Genomic DNA, 17819 nt, shown 5'->3' on the forward strand with positions numbered 1-17819 from the left:
TTCACCTCCCCCCCAAGGTCACAAACCTGTTGGGTGGAGTTTAATGTTCTGTTTTGCCCAACCTTGTGTGGTCATTACTCTGAGTGATGCTAGTGGCTAGCAGGAAGTATCGTATTTTTCGCCCTATTGGATGCACTTTTTCCCCTCCAAAAATGAAGGGGAAATGTGTGTGTGTCCTATGGGGCGAATGCAGGCTTTCGCTGAAGCCTGGAGGGCGAGAGGGGTCAGTGTGCACTGACCCCTCTCGCTCTCCAGGCTTCAGGAAGCTATCCGCAAGCCTTGGGAGCTCCGCGGGAGTTCCCGTTGGGCTCCCAAGACTGCACAGCGCGCCCCGGGCTTCATGCAGATATCTGGCAGCCCCACACGCTCGGGGGATAGCGGGGAGGCAGAGCGCTGCCATCCCACTATTCCCCAACCTGGTTTGGAGGCTGGCGGTGGGGAGAAGCGCGCTTCTCCCCAGCGCCAGCCCCACAAGCTCGGGGGACAGATATCCGCAAGCCTGGGGAGACTGGCGCGACTTCCTGCCGGGCTCCCTAGGCTTGCGGATAGCAGCCTGTTCTGGGGGCTGGGGTCGGGGGAAGCTCGGGCATCCCCCGCCCCGGCCCCACGCCTGGGGGGGAAATAAATTTCCCCCCTCTATTTCCCCCCAAAAAAACTAGGTGTGTCCTATGGGCCGGTGCGCCCTATGGGGCGAAAAATACGGTAGTTGCTGGGATTAAGTCACGTTAAGGGGAAATTCTGTGCTAAGAAGGTTGTACGGCCATCACTAGCTTGGGCTGCACAAGGAGGTTGGGGGGCTTGGGAGGGAGCAGTATAAGGGACTAGGTAGATAAGCTGCAGATGGCTTTGCTAATCTTAAATTAGCAGCCTCAACTTGAGTCGTTATGAGCGAATTAGCTGATTGTTATTTTTGTTGACCAGGTTCTATTTTGGTATTTGCTGAGTCCTTATTTTCCAGTCTTATATTAAAAAGGTTAAATTTTGCACATGACATCACATAGTTTCCTTAAGTCCCGTTCTTTACTTCCTCAAGGTTTTACTTTACTAATTGGCATGGGACAAACGAAAGCGAACCCCCGGTCTGGCGACATTCTCCAAAGAAATCTAAGAGTGCTTATGAGAAGAAACTAGCACAAGAAGGAACACCTCTACTTGATGCAAGTTCACTAGAATATATCTTTGCACAGGTAAGTTAGAGAGTGATTTTATGTTTGGTGGTATAGCAGCAGCATCCTTTTTTAAAAAATTATCAGTACAATTTTATCTTTGTTTCTTCAGGAGGGGGTAGGTCTCATGATCATGTTCATGACCTGATCGATTATTTTTAAAATGATCCATATAAAATCCAATTTAAGTTCTCCGTTCGTACACTGTCTAAATGCAGTAGTGGTTAGTGAAGTGGGGTGGGCCACTGGTGGGCCACTGGTGCTTGCCAAGGGTAAGGGCACATGGAGCTTGGCCCAGTGTTGTGCCTGGCAATGGAGCCAATCTGATGCTTCCCCCCTCCACATGCTGCACATTGAGCTCCCTGCACCTTGCCTCTCAATAAGTGACACACTGTATTGGGAAGCAGGGGGAGCCATGTTGCTCCACCCACACCACTGGCCACTACTGACTAAATATTCGACAATTTTTTTTAATAAATTCATTTAAATTTTATATTTCTTTAGATGCACATCTGCAGAAAAGTTACCTATAGATAATGTGATATAAGTAAATTAGGTTTGTGAACCTTTTTGCATCCTACACCTGGGCCTCTTGATCCTATATGTGTTAACTATTTCTTTTTTGTCGTGAAGAAGTGGCCTTGCCCATTTGCTCATTCAAGCTTGAAAATGTTTCACATAGTTTTCTTCATGGGTTTCTGGTGGTTGAAATGATATAGCCATGCCTTTAGCTAAAAACAGGTTTCTCCCGCTTTCTGATTAGGGACAAAATGATTTGATAAGATGCTTTGCACCAGTTCGGGATCCGAAAAATGACCAGGAGATTAATGAAATTGAAAATGAGTGTCTGGGGATGGCTGTGCTTGCAATCTCACACTATGCACTTAAAAAAGACCTGAAGTTGCCAGATGTTTCCAGAGACTTCAGGTGAGTCGGAATTGTTATTTTTAAAAAGTTTTTATGAAGTTGAAGGCATTCATAGTACAAATGTGCCATAGCGGGTCCTGAACCTTTATTGGTGTGAACTGTAATGACTTAAGTTTTCACTGAACTCAAAGCATTTTAATGGTGTGTCTCTCAGTAGTTGATGTGAATTCTTCCCTTCTCCCCTCAGAATCCCAGACACAATTCCACACCACTCAGTTGTCTCCTGTTGTTTGCAAAGCAACAGTATGTGCCTGTGTTGTCTTGTTGATATTGCATGACTACAAGAGAGTAGTTTAGCCAGGGCTTTGCTGACTTGGAAATCTTCAGCCTGGTCTCAACTGTACCAATCAAGTAGCACATTTCTGCAGTTACCAGAAGCATTACCTTCTCCCTTTAGCTCCATTTATTTCACTGTTCCTTATTACTGTTGTCCAGAACACTACTTTTATTAGCTAGTCATGACTAATATGGTAGCAGTTGGGGCCAGGTAAACCCTCTGACTTGTTCTTAAGAGCTCCTTTATGTCCCCGGAAGCATTAGCCTTGGTCAAGGGAAGGTGTTCAGTGGCTGTTCCATCTGGACATGTGATTCAGGATGGTCGTCTGTCTCTGCTCGGCACATTTTGTGTAGAGTGTGGCAGTTGACCAAGCTATATGGTTCTTAATTGTATTTTTATTGCTGCTGATCTTTATTGCTAAGAGCCATAGACCACCCCAATTCAATACATAAAGAAATAGAAACAAATCGAATATACTTCATCAAACAAAACATATATTCCATCAAGTCTGCAGTAACCATCAGACCTGAGCAATAAACTGCAATACAATATAAGAAGCGATACAAATATAACTAAAAATAATATGAATATTCAGTGCAGTGGTTGTGCTGTCCCCCATCTTCAACCACAAATCCACACACACAGACTGCAGACTTCCTGAATAAATCTTGTCAAACACTGATGGTCTTCAGATCACAATTTGGGAATGCCTACTGTAGATCAAGGTTTCCCAACCAGCTGTTTTTGGACTACAGTTCCCATCATCCCTGACCACTAGGGCCCTGCAATCTAGGTATGATGGGAGTTGTAGTCCAAAAACAGCTGGAGACCCAAGTTAGGGAAACCGTGCCTTCTGTCAGTGGTGGACACATCAAAGGATATCAACCCTCTATTTCAAGGAGAGGTTTCTGAGCCGGAAGGAGAATAAGTTGAACCACATATCTTTAAATACATTGCACTCATAAACAACAAATATGCTTTTATGTGTTTACGTATATGTATTCAGTATTTTTATCTGATATTTTGAAGGATTTTTTGTTTCTCTATACATTGTTTTTCATGAAATATCCCCTTGGGCAGCTTAGAATAAATGAAACATTGACAGAAACAATGAATATGCATCTCTTCCCCACCCCTTCCCAGCTATAAACGGTATATTCCCGAAAGCCTGAGCAAGACCATAAGACAGAGGAACTTCTTAACCAGAACACGGATAAACAACGTTTTCAAGGATTTCCTTAAGGAATTTAACAAGAAGACCATTTGCGACAGCAGCGTTTCTCCGCATGATCTGAAGGTGAAATACTTGGCGACATTGGAAACGTTAACGCAACATTTTGGTGCAGAAATACTCGAGACTGCCTCGTTGTTGATTTCATCAGAGAATGAGAAGATCTTTGACACGGGTTACTCTGAGATCATCCCATGTTATCAAGTGATGGTAACAGGCAATAATGGAATCCAGTGGCGGCTGAAACCAATTGTAAGTATCCTAATGGGCATAAGTGCCAGTTCCATTGCCTAGCTAAAAGTCCTTGCGCTAGAGGAATTGTTTTGTTGCATTTCACCTATTTATTTAAATAACATCTGTACAGCATCGTTAATTTCAGAAACAGCTATAATCAGGAATCTAATAGGTAAACCACCCAGCCTCTGAGGTCATGAAAGTTGCAGCCAGTCAGTAGCTATGGCTTAGATGTGTTTACTTATTTATAAACACCCTTTGTACTGGTAGAAGTGTCTTCTTAAATAAGGTTTCATTAGAACAAGACTGTACAACAGAAGGAAGTTCAAACAATGGACAGAGATCTTTTCAGTTATAGGACTTTTGAACTCTTTGTTTTATGGGAGCGAGATGATCAAGAATGAATGAAAGAGCAGGTGTTTGCATTGCAAACCTGCTCATATCATGGTTCAATACTAATGGGATGTCTTGCACTTCTAAAGCCTCATTTGGGGCTCATTCCACTTGCCACACCATTTTCTCCTGGGGAAACCCAGTGTTTGCTGCTGAATCGGAACAAACTGTTTTTCTGCAGATTGATGTTTGTTCCGATTCAGTGGTAAACAGTGGGTTTTCCTTGGGACAAATGAAAAACTGCTTGGACCCATGCTTTCTCATTATGGGACAAGCAGAAATGTGGACAAGCCCTGTAATTCAGTTATAATTGAAGAAATATAAAACTGCCTTTTTGTAGGCCAACACAATTGCCTACAATTAATTTGATTTCACTTTTATCATTCAGTGTTCTTTTATGTCTTTGCTGTGCAAGCACACAGCACAACACACAGTTCCAGAACTGTTCAGGTTCAGGGTTCTTCTATCTTTCTGCTCCTAATCTACATGTGTTTATGTCACACAGGTTACACAGAGCGAGAGAGAGAAACACAAAACAAAGAGGAAAAGATCAGATGGCAAAGCCAAGAAAAACGAAGAAAAAAGTAAGAGAGAAGAATGGAATAGTTTTTGTTACTTTCCCGAAATTACTCACCTCGTGATCAAGGAGTCCACGGTCTGCATTTACAAGCAAGATAACAAAAGGATGGTAAGAGCTCTAGATCCCATTACACATGTTCATACACTTTTGAATTCTGTGCAAATGATAACAAAATTACCATTCCTGAATTCTATGCCCTTTGGTAGAAAATCAGGTGTTGCACTAAAGAGGAATAATTCTTCATGAAATTACTTTTCTGCTCTAGGAATTCAAGCTGTCTTCGTGTGAGGAAGCTTTGTCATTTGCCGCTTTGATAGATGGTTATTTCAGGCTTACTGCAGATGCCCATCATTATCTCTGCACTGATGTCGCGCCGCCCTTGATAAAACACAACATTAAAAATGGCTGCCATGGTCCAATATGGTTAGTTGATATCCTTCAAATACTATACTTTGTAAAGTTTTGTTCACATAAACAACATGCACGTTATTTCTCACCAATGCTACTTTGGACTCTGCAGAATAATTAAAACCAAAGTCAACGGTTACATTGAAGTGAAGGAACTGATAACAGCTTCAGCTGCTAAAGTTGTTCTTAAAGTATTCCCTTCCCACATTCAGTGCCACTGGTTAACTTAATAATAATAATATGAACATCTAGAGAAGATACCTCCATATGGTGGTACTTTTGAATAAGCATGGTATTCTTGGTGGTGGAATGCTTTCTAAATAATCTTTTAAAACGTCTTTTTTAAAAAAAACAAATGTTAAGAAATATGAGTCACAGTCCAAAATTGGAACTTGCTCTTAAACTGCTATTTACAGAATCTCCAAACTTTTAAGGTCATGAAAACTGAACTTCATATTCTGAATTTCTCACTCTTATTTTTATTTGGAATTCCTGATGGCCCCTACTTGAAATGTCTATGCTGTGGTTATCCCATATTTTTTTAAAAAATTGGCTCAGTTTTGCTACATGACAGACTTGCTTTCAAGAGGCTTTTGAGTATAACTGCTCATTTTTGAACACTTCCAGCACAGATTATGCGATCAACAAGCTGAAGCAAGAAGGAAATGAGGAGGGGATGTATGTCCTGAGGTGGAGCTGTACAGATTTCCATAACATCCTCATGACTGTTATATGTAGTGAATACTCACAGGTACGATAAGAGTTATCATTTATATACCCAATAGCTTTAGCTGTAAAGACTGTACTTTGATCTATAAAAAATAATTTATGGATTTAGGATTGACAAAAGTCTTGCCTTTGCTAGTTTTATATGCTCATGAGACTCCAGTACAAGTGTGACATTTTGTTCCCACTTATTTCTGAGAGAGCCTCCAAGCTGAAACTAGCTGAGTCTATTTCTGCATGTGACAAATTTAAGCAGACTCCATACTATGTACCTTTCTGCTGTCTGGAAGGTAAACTAGAGACAGGGAGTGGTTGATTAAATAATAATCTAGTTGTGGCGGTTCCTTCTCATCTGTAGTATTTCTACTACCAGTTGGAGTGTGATCTATGTGTAGCTAAAGTATTAATCTGAAATTTTGATGCCAAGGAGTTCTGAAATCATCTGTCATTGTACCTCTCTGATTGACATGGCACTGTTAACTGATCAACTTACATTGGATGGCAAAGCTCTTGATGACATTGTTCCAGATTCTGGCTGAGAAAATACATGTGATGTTTCCTCTCATTATCATACATGTGATGAATCATCCAGGACTCCTTCGTTGTGTCACAAGATAGGATGAAAATGCTTAATCAAATGCTTGATAAACAAACCTCTAGTATGATTTCACTGCATTTACTGGAATCTCCTCAGGAATACATTTAGACCTAATTATTATCTCCATGTTACTTGGGTTTACTTGATGATGATTTATTCTGTCTCCCTTCCTTCCCCACAGCAAATGTTGAACCCTACAAAACAGTACAAGAACTTCCAGATTGAAATGACTAAAGATGGATGTCGTTTACATGGATCTGATCGGTTATTTCTATCTCTGAAGGAGTTGATGGACCATTTAAAAGGACAGATGCTTAGGACAGACAATATAGTCTTCACACTAAAGAAGTGCTGTCAGCCAAAGCCAAGAGGTAGTGTCTTTAAGGTGGTCTTTCAGTAAAGATACTTTACAGAAGTACCGTATTTTTCGCTCTATAAGCCGCACCAGACCACAAGACGCACCTAGTTTTTGGAGGAGGAAAACAAGAAAAAAAAATATTCTGAATCTCAGAAGCCAGAACAGCAAGAGGGATCGCTGCGCAGTGAAAGCAGCAAATCCCTCTTGCTGTTCTGGCTTCTGGGATAGCTGCGCAGCCTGCATTTGCTCCATAAGACGCACACACATTTCCCCTAACTTTTTAGGAGGGAAAAAGTGAGTCTTATAGAGCAAAAAATACAATATATTTCTCACGGAAAACCTTTAACTTCAACTTGTGTTTCTCATAGAAAAAGTCTGTATCTCATCTAAGCTTTCTGTGTTTTAAGCAGGGCAATGCTGAAGAGTATGTTCAGCATATGTTTTTCCTACTACAGTAATATGCCAGTGCTGGCTAATTGCCACTGTTCTGGAAACATCATATGAAGTGGCAAATCTATTTGAAGTATTTTAGTGAATGGTTTTTGTATTTCCAGAAATCTCCAATTTGCTGGTGGCGACAAAGAAATCCCTAGAATGGCAACCAGTCTGCCCATTAGGACAGCTGAGCTTCCACCGAATCCTTAAAGAAGAAATAATACAAGTAAGTGATCATGACATTTAAACATTTTGTGTTGTATTACTCTTTGATAAATATTAATACCAATGTCTAAGAAAATGGAGGAAAACACTGATCACCTTATCCCAACCTCTGTTGAAATCAGTCGTAAATGTTCAGATTACAATGCACCTTCATGTTTCTGTGGTAACAAAAACGTTCATTTCCGCCTTCTTAAAATCCTGCAAGTTATTGTATGCACTGCTATTAATCTGTTGCAAAAAGGATATTCTAATCTATTTTTGGAGAGGGAGCTATGAGTCAAGCTGTTTTTAGGTGAAAGGTTACTCAGATCAGTTTGTTTTAAAGAGGAAGACTTCCTTAATGAGAAATGCATACCACACATGATTCTGTAAAGCATAAAGTAACTTTACTGCAATTTGCAGAACACTCTTGTGACTCCAGAATTCATTTGAGTACAAATGACTTATTATCAAAGCTGTCCCATCAAACTGACTTGCAGCCTGAAGAAAAGATAGCAACCCAAGTGGAATTACTTTTTAGGATTTCAAAATAATTGCATTCATATCTTGTTAGTTTGAAAAAGAAGCCATTAGGCAATATTCTAATTATATCTGTCACACTGGACTCATTTGATACCAGTGTAGAAGACTGATCTCTTATCTATCAAATAAGTATAGTACAATTAATATACCTCTTGATAATGAAAACTCAAAGTGATGTGATGGTCCTTGCAATACTAAAACCAATGGATAAGCATGGCACAATTTTTAACTGTTGGATTTAAACTATACTTTAGGGTGAACACCTTGGCAGAGGAACAAGAACGCAGATTTACTCTGGGGTCCTTAGGTATAAGGAAGATGAGAGCTATCAGGCTGAAAAGGCGATGAAGGTTCTCCTGAAAGTCTTGGACCCCAGCCACAGGCACTTTTCTCTGGTATGTTTCACTTTATGAAATGGCTGCTGTCACTGCTGCTAAGTTTTTATAGGCAGCCTGGAATGCAAGACTATAAATGATTGTCAACCCCATTTGAAATTACGGTTTATAACCTGGGTGGGAGTTCATACAATTGTTTGTGAGGCTACATCGATGCATATTTCTACTTGGGAAGAGATAAAATACCCATTTATTAAAGGTATTTGTCGAACTGAAACTAGTCTCTTTGTGTGTGAAAGATCCGTCTCATGTTCCCAGTTAGGAATGGGGTGTCCCAAATTTCTGTTAGTAACTGACATTTTATCAGGAAATCTTTCTTTCTTGCCTAGAGGGGAAGATGTGTGTTGCATAGGGGTTTCTCATTTCCTGCGTGTCATTATAGGGTAGAAACAGGAGCTGCATCTTAAGCTACTGCTCCTCTAATGGTGCAGACCAGCAAGTGCTTCTTGGACGGCACATCATTGGAGCTTTAGAAATGCAGCACTTCTTCCCTTTGTAAGTCATTAGAAACTGGCAAACCTGTGTTTCTGTTACAGCCACATGAATCACTCCAGGATCTTTCTGTGGCTGCAGGACTTTACATAAAACCTGTTACCTGGGCTGTTGTAATTGGTGAGGGGAATTTTGCTCATGGATAATAACAAACTCAAGCAGTAGTTTAAACATATGCGCATCACTGAACTTGGCTATTGTTGGGGCACTGGCTGTCTGTAGACTTTTACTATTGCTTCTTCCTTTCATAGTTTCGTTGATCTAAAATCTCTGCATTGTCACCCTGTGTGTGTAATAGGCATTTTTTGAGACCGCAAGCATGATGAGGCAGATCTCCCACAAACACATCGTCCTCCTCCATGGAGTTTGTGTCCGTGATGTGGAAAGTAAGTGAAATCTTTTGAGTACTGCTTTTCAAAACGAAGTGGTAGTTGAATTCCTCATCTTAAAATGACACCTCTCTCTCTCTAAATAAAAAAATCAAGTCTGGTGATGCATATGCTTCTAAGTTAAACCTGCCTGAAATATGCCTTGCCTGCAATTTCCCTCTCAATTAAAAATGCATGAAAGAGATTGAAGTATCTGTGCTCTTCCTACACCACTAATTTTTTTCCTGTGCTTGTTGCAGACATTATGGTAGAAGAGTTTGTCGAATTTGGACCTCTGGATCTCTTCATGCACCGCAAGAGCGATCTGCTTACTACTCCTTGGAAATTCAAAGTAGCAAAGCAATTGGCAAGTGCATTGAGCTACCTGGTAAGTCCCAGATGTCATCTACTGATAGCAATTCTTTCTGCAAGTCTTCCATATCACAAAATGCAACTTGCATTGGCTATGCATTCTGATAAGCCAGTTATGCACACATAGGCTCAGTCAGTCTTGAAGTGAGTGGAAGCTTGCCTTCTGTGAACTTCAGTAATGTTTTGTGAACTGTTGTTCTAAGCACGTTTTTCAGATTATTCAAAAACCGTTTTCAGTGCATTTGGGTGCCATTGTCTTAACATGCCAATTTCATGACATTCTCTTATAAATGCAGGAGGACAAAGATCTAGTTCACGGAAACGTTTGCACAAAAAATATACTCTTGGCAAGGGAAGGAATTGACAGTGAATATGGACCTTTCATAAAACTGAGCGACCCAGGAATTCCAATAACAGTGCTGTCTAGAAAAGGTATTCTTTTAGAAAATAGTTTTTATCAGAATTGTAAAGAAAACAACCTTACTACCTGTATCATGCATCTGTATATCAATGTGTATGTCTAGAGTGTGTTGGCACTAATTTTCCAAAGAGATGCACTGAGAATAGCTGGCATTGTCCATATCTCAACTAAAGCATCCATGACAGATGGCCATTCAACTTCTGCTTAAAAAGTCGAACTGCCCTTAATGTTATAATTGGGTTAATATTAGAAGGACTAACTTGCCCACAGCATGGTACTGAATGCCATAACTTAATTGCACACTGGTTGCATTTACATGCTCATATCTAGGCTTTGACTCTCTGCTTGCAGTACTTTGTTCCTCCTTTTGTGTGAGCAAACAGACAAGCCAGTTAACTATAGTTTTTCATTTTGTTCAATGCTACTGAATGGTAGAAACTAGGGTTCTGAAGCAATTGACTAGCCCATGATATGAAGGCAACTTTGAACTTGTTTGTGTTAAAAAAAAGTGTTGGAATAACTCTTGATGACGTGCAGCCCTGAAATTTGGTATACATGGGTCCAAGAGGCCAAAATTACTGGGGTTTGTTTTTTAAAAAAATGTTATATTTATACACCCTTCTTGCAATATAGGGCACTCAAAGGACACCTCAAAATGGGCAGATTGTTTACACATTGACTAAGAATGATGTGCATATATAGATCAAGATCCCTTGAATACTAGAAAAGTAAAAAAAACAAGATTTAGCAAGTTTCTCCCTAGAAACAAGAGTGCAATAAATGAATCTTCAAGTGACTCAGGTACTTCAAGGCTGTTCGCACAGCTGAAATATGGCAGATACATAGAATTGTAGATTGGAAGCGACCACATGGGCCATGTTCAACCCTCTGCAATGAAGGTTTTTTTTTTTGCCCGATGTTGGGTTCAAACCCACACCCATTCCGTAACTGCTTCCAGATTCTTTCCTTCTGTGTATTTTCTCTATAGGAGTGGCTATTTCTATTAATAGTTCTGTGCTTACGTTAAAAGTGAGTCTCCTCAATGTACACTCCCCCCCCCAAAAAAAGTAGTTTAAAAAGGAACATGTATTTAAGCAACCAATACCATGACTAGCTTCAAAACCGTTTTCACCTCATTTTTTTGTTTCCTCCCAGAATGTGTTGAGCGCATCCCTTGGCTTGCACCAGAATGTGTAGAAGACTCAAAAAAATTAAGTGTGGCTGCTGATAAGTGGAGCTTTGGTACAACACTGTGGGAAATTTGCTACAATGGAGAAGTGCCACTTAAAGACAAGACATTAGCAGAGGTAAGGCCTGGGTGGCTGTGGCGTGGCAGCGTGAAGGTATTCCTTTCTTACTATATTTTGCCTTTTGTGGAAATACATTTTTAGCTCTCTTGTAGAAAGCGTGTAGGGCAAGTGGAGATGTCAGCCGAATAACCTTTTCGTAGAACGCAGTAGAGTTTTACAAACAGAAGCCACGTTCTGAGTAGCCTAATTAAACCCCAGTGGGGTTTTGCAAAACCTCAGTCCACTGCTAAGAGCTCCCCTACAAAAGGATATTTCCTGCTGGAAGGCAGCCTCTTTTGAAACTTGGGGTGTGAAAGAAGGCATGTTTCCTAGCTCTATGAATAACGCAGGTGTCTCCCATCCAATCTTGCAGAAGGAGAGGTTTTATGAAGGGCATTTCACACTTCCAGTCCCATCCTGCAAGGAGCTGGCTGACCTGATGAAGCAGTGCATGCACTATGACCCCAGCCAGAGACCATTCTTCAGAGCAATCATGCGAGACATCAACAAGCTAGAAGAACAAAGTAAGTAATCTATTTTGCTTATTTCCCCTCTTCATTGTCAGTTTTATTTTCTTTGCTCTGTGGGATACATTAACATTAATGAATTTGCAAACATCTTGATGGCAGTATAAAAAAGCCATATATAGTCCCCCGCAGGCACAGAAGGGATTTGCTGTTCAGAAAGTAAGATAGTTACCAAGATGGCTCTATACATAAAAATCTGCAACCCGACACTGTTTTGGATTGCCATTGTCATGGAATATTGTTTGTGTTACAGTAGTTATGGAAGCATCCAGGGTGACGTAAGGGTAGAGCTGTCAAGCTCTGCCTCACCATCAGTTCCTGTTTATTAATGATTATTTTGCCGGTGTTAACACCCCTCCGATAGCCCTTAGTATACGCTGAGAGGTTGTGTGTAGTCGTCTTCCCACACCTTGTGCTATGATTCTGCTTGCCTTGGTGAGAGTGTGGTTGGCTCTCAGCTAGGAATAAGATGACAAGGTTTACTCTGCAAGTTCAGAATGGAGCGGGTGACTGCTAATCCCTGCCCTCAGATATTGCCAGCTTCCCTTTGCAGTTTAACTCCCTCGTTTCTAAAGCAATCGTCCATCTTCTAGGAAGATTTTCACTGGGGCCAATGATTTAGAGGAAGATACACAAATATTAGGAATCTGCAGTTTGGCAGAACATTCTGCAAGGTGATGGGGTCTGTTGAAATGCAAAGCAAGCGTATGTAAAAATAGATTTGAAAATTTAAAGGGTAAAAGTACTCATTTGTACCACACTAATATCCTTACCTGTGTCAGATCCTGATATCGTCTCGGAGAAGAAGCCTAATGCGGAGATTGATCCTACCATTTTTGAGAAACGCTTCTTGAAGCGCATTCGTGACTTAGGCGAGGTATGTTTACTTCTATTGCTGCTGCTCAGTATTTTTTGAAGATTTGGCACTGAGGTTCTGTACAAGGTACTCTTATTCCCCTTTTGCACCTGTAGTCATAGTGTGCTGAAACATAGGTGGCTTGTATGTCATTCAGCATTGTGTTCCTTCTATTGTTTTTAGAGACGGGAATACCGTGTTAAGTCAGCCCATTTCTCTGTGCAGGGCAATGGATTTGTTCATATGTTTATAGAGCAAGTAAAGTGTGGAATATTCCCTTCTGACAGAAGTAAATAAGCATAGGGCTCCAAAAGCAGCACAGAGTGCAAAGGGCAAGGTTTCTGAGTAGAGATATGCCTTAGCTCAAACCTGCCTGGGAGTTGCACCTCCCTTGGTGTAAGTTCCAGGCCCGTTTTACTTGTAGCAAACACTTCAGTGAGAGAAAGCACCTCACACATGTTTTATAGACATTCTGTTTATTGCTTGACATCTGTGGTAACTAAGTAACACCATCCGGAAGGCCACAACTCCCATTTGCCCAATCCAACATAGTCCAACGCCACCTTGAGGGCTACAGGTTAGCTTTTGTATGTTCAGTAGATATGTTTTGGTATTGCAAAGAGGGACTGAAGCAGATACCCGGAAGCGCCCAGCGTGGAGTGGTTTTTGGTCCATAAGAGTTAAGTGATTGTCCCAAGAACCACAGCTCCACTAAGCAATAAAGCCAGAAGCAGATTCAAAAGTCTGTAAAAGAAACCTAGCAGGGATTTGGTTCCTATTCATTTTTCTTCTGTGGAACTTCTGAATAGTGGAGGTCACCCCGTTTGTTATGGCAATGGTGGCTGATCATTGAAACATCCTAAGTGAAATAGTTGCTACGTTTTCTCTTTCTCTTTCTTTTGCAAAGCAAGAGTGTGGGTGGCTGACCATGATTTTTTTATTTTCTTTTTGAAATTAGGGCCATTTTGGAAAAGTTGAACTCTGCAGGTACGACCCTGAGGGTGATAATACTGGAGAACAAGTGGCAGTAAAGTCACTGAAACCTGACTGTGGTGGGAACCATATTGCTGAGCTAAAGAAAGAAATCGAAATCCTGAGGAAGCTTTATCATGAAAACATCGTGAAATACAAAGGAATCTGCACCGAAGACGGTAAGTCTTGGAAGTTCTGAAAATGTTTTCAGTTTTCCTGTGTGCTTTTAAATTATCCCCCCCCCCGACATCTTTAGGAAGAGACTAATTACTAAATTCTAGCAATACAATACACTTCTGCCTTAATCCCATTGAACATATTTATTATACAAGTTACATCCCCTGGTTATGGCAGCTGGGAAAATGGACAAACATCTTTTTTTTGGTCATTGTGAATCATTCTTTTCCTTGGAATGGAAAGATATTAGGAGGGATGGAAAGGTGTTAGGAAAACACTGGATGAAATGGACCATGGAAAATACTTAAAAGTAATACTTGACCACCCGGTATAGGGCAGTATGTTAATAATAATAATAATAATAATAATAATAATAATAATAATGTGGTCAAGGGTGTTGTGTATTTAATTTGCAGGCACAGTAGCAGAGCAGCCAGGAACTAATTAAGGGAGGTAGTGATTGCTTTTAATTAGCTTCACCTGGGTTGGGTAGTCCTAGCCCAGGTGCCTATATATAGCAGCAGGACTGGGGTTTTGTGTGTCTTTCTACTTGCTGGCTGCCATGAATAAATATGTTACCATACCACCACTGGCTGGACTCACCACTGGCGTTGACTCTGAAAATTGCTTGAGATAAATTTGGCTTTCTTGTTCAAAGGTGGAAATGGAATTAAGCTGATCATGGAGTTTCTTCCCTCTGGAAGCCTAAAGGAATATCTTCCACTAAACAAGAATAAAATCGGTCTGAAACAGCAATTGAAATACGCTGTACAAATCTGCAAGGTAATGCTGAACATATTTTTATATCTAGTTGTAGCAGTAGGTGTCTTGAGGTTTAATTTTCATTCATGTCTTCACAATTGAAATATCTGTTTAAAGTCATAATGCATGAATTTAGGGGGAGGGTTGTTAGCTTTTTGAAAAAAATAATTTATTCAACATTTCCATCCCAGTTAAGGCCAGCCCTTCAGTTACAATAAAAATGCAAGAACAAACCAACGGAGCAAAAAGGCTAATAAAAGCTAATGGGACAGCAGCCATAAGCAGCTTGGATAAATGCAAAAAGTATTTAGGGGTTGCTTAAAAGGCAAGTTCCTGGGGGAGGGACAGAGTCCACAAGTGTGGGGGCACCTTGGTGATGGCAGGATACAGGTCCCCTGAATCCCATTTTGGGGTTTAAGGAGTTTTAAGGTGTTTGTAGCTGGCTCTTCATACAACCCGATACCAAACCATGTATATCCTTCACTTTATCTCTGCTCCAGGTTTCTTACCTTTAATGTGCCCCATGTTTTATGAGGTGAATGATTTCATTTATGAAAGTTGAAAACGATGTAGAAAATGATAATACAGCCTTGTATTAAAGTGAGCTTTGTTGCTAATTTTCTCTCTGGCTAAATTATATGTAACCAAGCAGCAGCAGGAAAAAGAGAGGACTTTTTAGAAAAAGTAAAAAAGAGCCTAAGGCCTAGGGATTCTTCACACTGCCATGTGCTTTAGTTCCAAAACTAGACTATGAGCACTGAAAAGCTTACCAAACAGAAGGATTGGAAGTACAAATTCTAAAGAACATTGTTAGAGGTGCTTGAGGTAGAAAGCAATTAATTGCAAGAGAATGAAACAATACTTGAATTTTGTGTGTCTTCAACCATCAGGGAATGGACTACTTGGGATCTCAACAGTATGTTCATCGAGACTTAGCTGCAAGGAATGTTCTAGTTGAAAATGAACAGAGAGTGAAGATTGGGGACTTCGGGCTAACCAAAGCAATTGAGACGGATAAGGAATATTACAAAGTCAATGATGAAAAAGACAGCCCTGTGTTCTGGTAAGGAAGAAAGAGATATATATAGTGACAAGCTAGTAAGTTTTTGCTGCAAGAGAGATTATTTTTAGCTGAAACTGCACTGTGTGTCACTACGGATTATCCTCATGGTAGGTGTTATCAATAAGTAATGGGAGGTTTTAACTTGATAATGATCACTTGACCATAAGAAAGGGTTCTTGTATTGCATTTTCTAGTTCAAGAGCAGTCTGACAGGTGGTGGCATGTACATATATTTATTGATGCATTTTATGCTTACATTTGTGGTTAGGTATAGGAATTGCTTGCAAAAGTATAATGTGGCTCGTAGTTGTCTTTGCCTGAAAACAGACATAGGCTGGATCTATATTGATCTGGAAAACACTATTAAAAAAGTAGTATAAGCTCTCAATGCAATTTTACATTGACGTTGGCTCACTGCTCTACAGCACCTTCTGGTGTCACATTTTTATAACACGTTTTTAATGTTTTAACTGACCAGTGTAGATTAGTCCTTACTTTGATATTTGTTTCTTTACAATCTTCTCTTACCTTTAATTATTTCAATATTTGTTTCTTTCTTGTTTGTTCAATTGATGCATAATACTTCTGTGTGAAGCATATGGAGTCATCTTAGTAGTTTCTGTTGCGACGGCAACATCACTATCCAGGATTCCACTATTTAATGATGCAAAGTGAGTTTTGGCTTTTGTGCCACAGTTGTACCAAAAGTAAATGAAAGTGTTATATGGTTACAGGTATGCTCCTGAATGCTTACTGCAGAGCAAATTCTACATTGCTTCAGACGTCTGGTCTTTTGGAGTGACCCTCTATGAGCTACTGACCTATTGTGATCCTGCATGCAGTCCAATGGCAGTAAGTAGCTGTGAATGGAAAAGTTCTTTCCCATATGCTTTTTTCCAAAATAAGAGTAAAGTGTGTGTAAGTGCTTTAAGGGGTCCTTTCCCCCCGTAATCTTTAAAAGTCCCAGATTTCAGGGCAGTTAAGTGTGTGCATACATGGATAACACTGCATTTAGGGGAATTTTGTTCACTGTCTGAAAACGGTTCCCCACCACCCCCGAAGCACTTATGAAACTCCTAAGCTTAAGTTGGGATGAAAGGATGAAATAGACCTTTTATTTGATGAAAATGATCATACTTTATATAGCTGGTCCCATTATTTCTGATTGAAACTAGTTATTTATGTTCACAGGAGAACCATTACTACTTCTAGGTTGTCTAGGGATCTTAAGAAAGCAATTTGATATAGTGGTGCCTCGCAAGACGAAATTAATTCGTTCCGCGAATTTTTCCGTCTAGCGAATTTTTCGTCTTGCGAGGCACGAAATCCCATAGGAATGCATTGAAAATCAATCAATGCGTTCCTGTGGTCAAAAATAGTCCAAACAAAGCCAAATTTGGTACAACAAGAGTTTATTAAGTGCTCTTTAAAGTCACACATACTGTAAAGAGCATTTCAAAATTCAAACCCAGAATTTTTTTAAAAAAACAGCAGAGCGGCCCAATGGTCACAAAAAAATCATAATGCAGAAAAAAAACACACAAGCTTAGAGATTCTTGCAAACCCCTCCCCAACACCAAGTCCTTGAATTCCAAACACCCCAACCCTAAATCCAACCCCCCCAAAAAAAGTTTTAAAAGCTTAACTTACCAAATGGCTGCAAAAGAAGTTTTGGAAAAGCTTCAAAAATCACCAAAGTCTTTAAAAACTTCAAAAAAGGCTACTATGTACACTGCGTTCTATGAGTTGCTCCTCGAAGTCAAGTCGCAACTGTATTAACGGTGTTAAGAAAAAGGAAACAAACTTGCAAGGCGTTTTCGTCTTGCGAAGCAAGCCCATAGGGAAATTGCGAGGCATTCGTCTTGCGGGGCACCACTGTATAGCCAGTGCTTTTTTTCCTAGACAAATAGGTGCCAGTACTCATGACGTTGTTACAGTCAGTGCCACACTTAAGGGTATACACTACCTGCACCTCTTTGAGTACCCCCTGAAAAAAAGCACTGGATATAGTCATTATAAAATTGGATTACCAGTAGGCAAGTTCT

At 40.2% G+C, this 17819-nt stretch overlaps 1 protein-coding gene across 1 annotated transcript in view; it reads left to right on the forward strand.

Annotated features, from left to right (window-relative positions):
• Window positions 1-17819, forward strand: part of JAK1 (Janus kinase 1) — a 36109-nt gene that overhangs the window by 15083 nt on the left and 3207 nt on the right. The window contains exons 5-23 of the mRNA XM_053392117.1: window positions 1034-1187; window positions 1930-2093; window positions 3514-3853; window positions 4734-4916; window positions 5074-5231; window positions 5844-5967; window positions 6722-6911; window positions 7453-7559; window positions 8335-8475; window positions 9266-9353; window positions 9596-9723; window positions 10004-10139; window positions 11284-11435; window positions 11791-11941; window positions 12727-12821; window positions 13759-13951; window positions 14608-14732; window positions 15602-15774; window positions 16509-16626. Of these exons, the coding sequence (XP_053248092.1) occupies window positions 1034-1187; window positions 1930-2093; window positions 3514-3853; window positions 4734-4916; window positions 5074-5231; window positions 5844-5967; window positions 6722-6911; window positions 7453-7559; window positions 8335-8475; window positions 9266-9353; window positions 9596-9723; window positions 10004-10139; window positions 11284-11435; window positions 11791-11941; window positions 12727-12821; window positions 13759-13951; window positions 14608-14732; window positions 15602-15774; window positions 16509-16626 (2920 nt within the window). The remainder of the gene's footprint in view (window positions 1-1033; window positions 1188-1929; window positions 2094-3513; window positions 3854-4733; window positions 4917-5073; window positions 5232-5843; window positions 5968-6721; window positions 6912-7452; window positions 7560-8334; window positions 8476-9265; window positions 9354-9595; window positions 9724-10003; window positions 10140-11283; window positions 11436-11790; window positions 11942-12726; window positions 12822-13758; window positions 13952-14607; window positions 14733-15601; window positions 15775-16508; window positions 16627-17819) is intronic.

This window comes from Podarcis raffonei, chromosome 6 (assembly GCF_027172205.1).
Source record: "Podarcis raffonei isolate rPodRaf1 chromosome 6, rPodRaf1.pri, whole genome shotgun sequence".
NCBI classification, from domain to species: domain Eukaryota; kingdom Metazoa; phylum Chordata; class Lepidosauria; order Squamata; family Lacertidae; genus Podarcis; species Podarcis raffonei.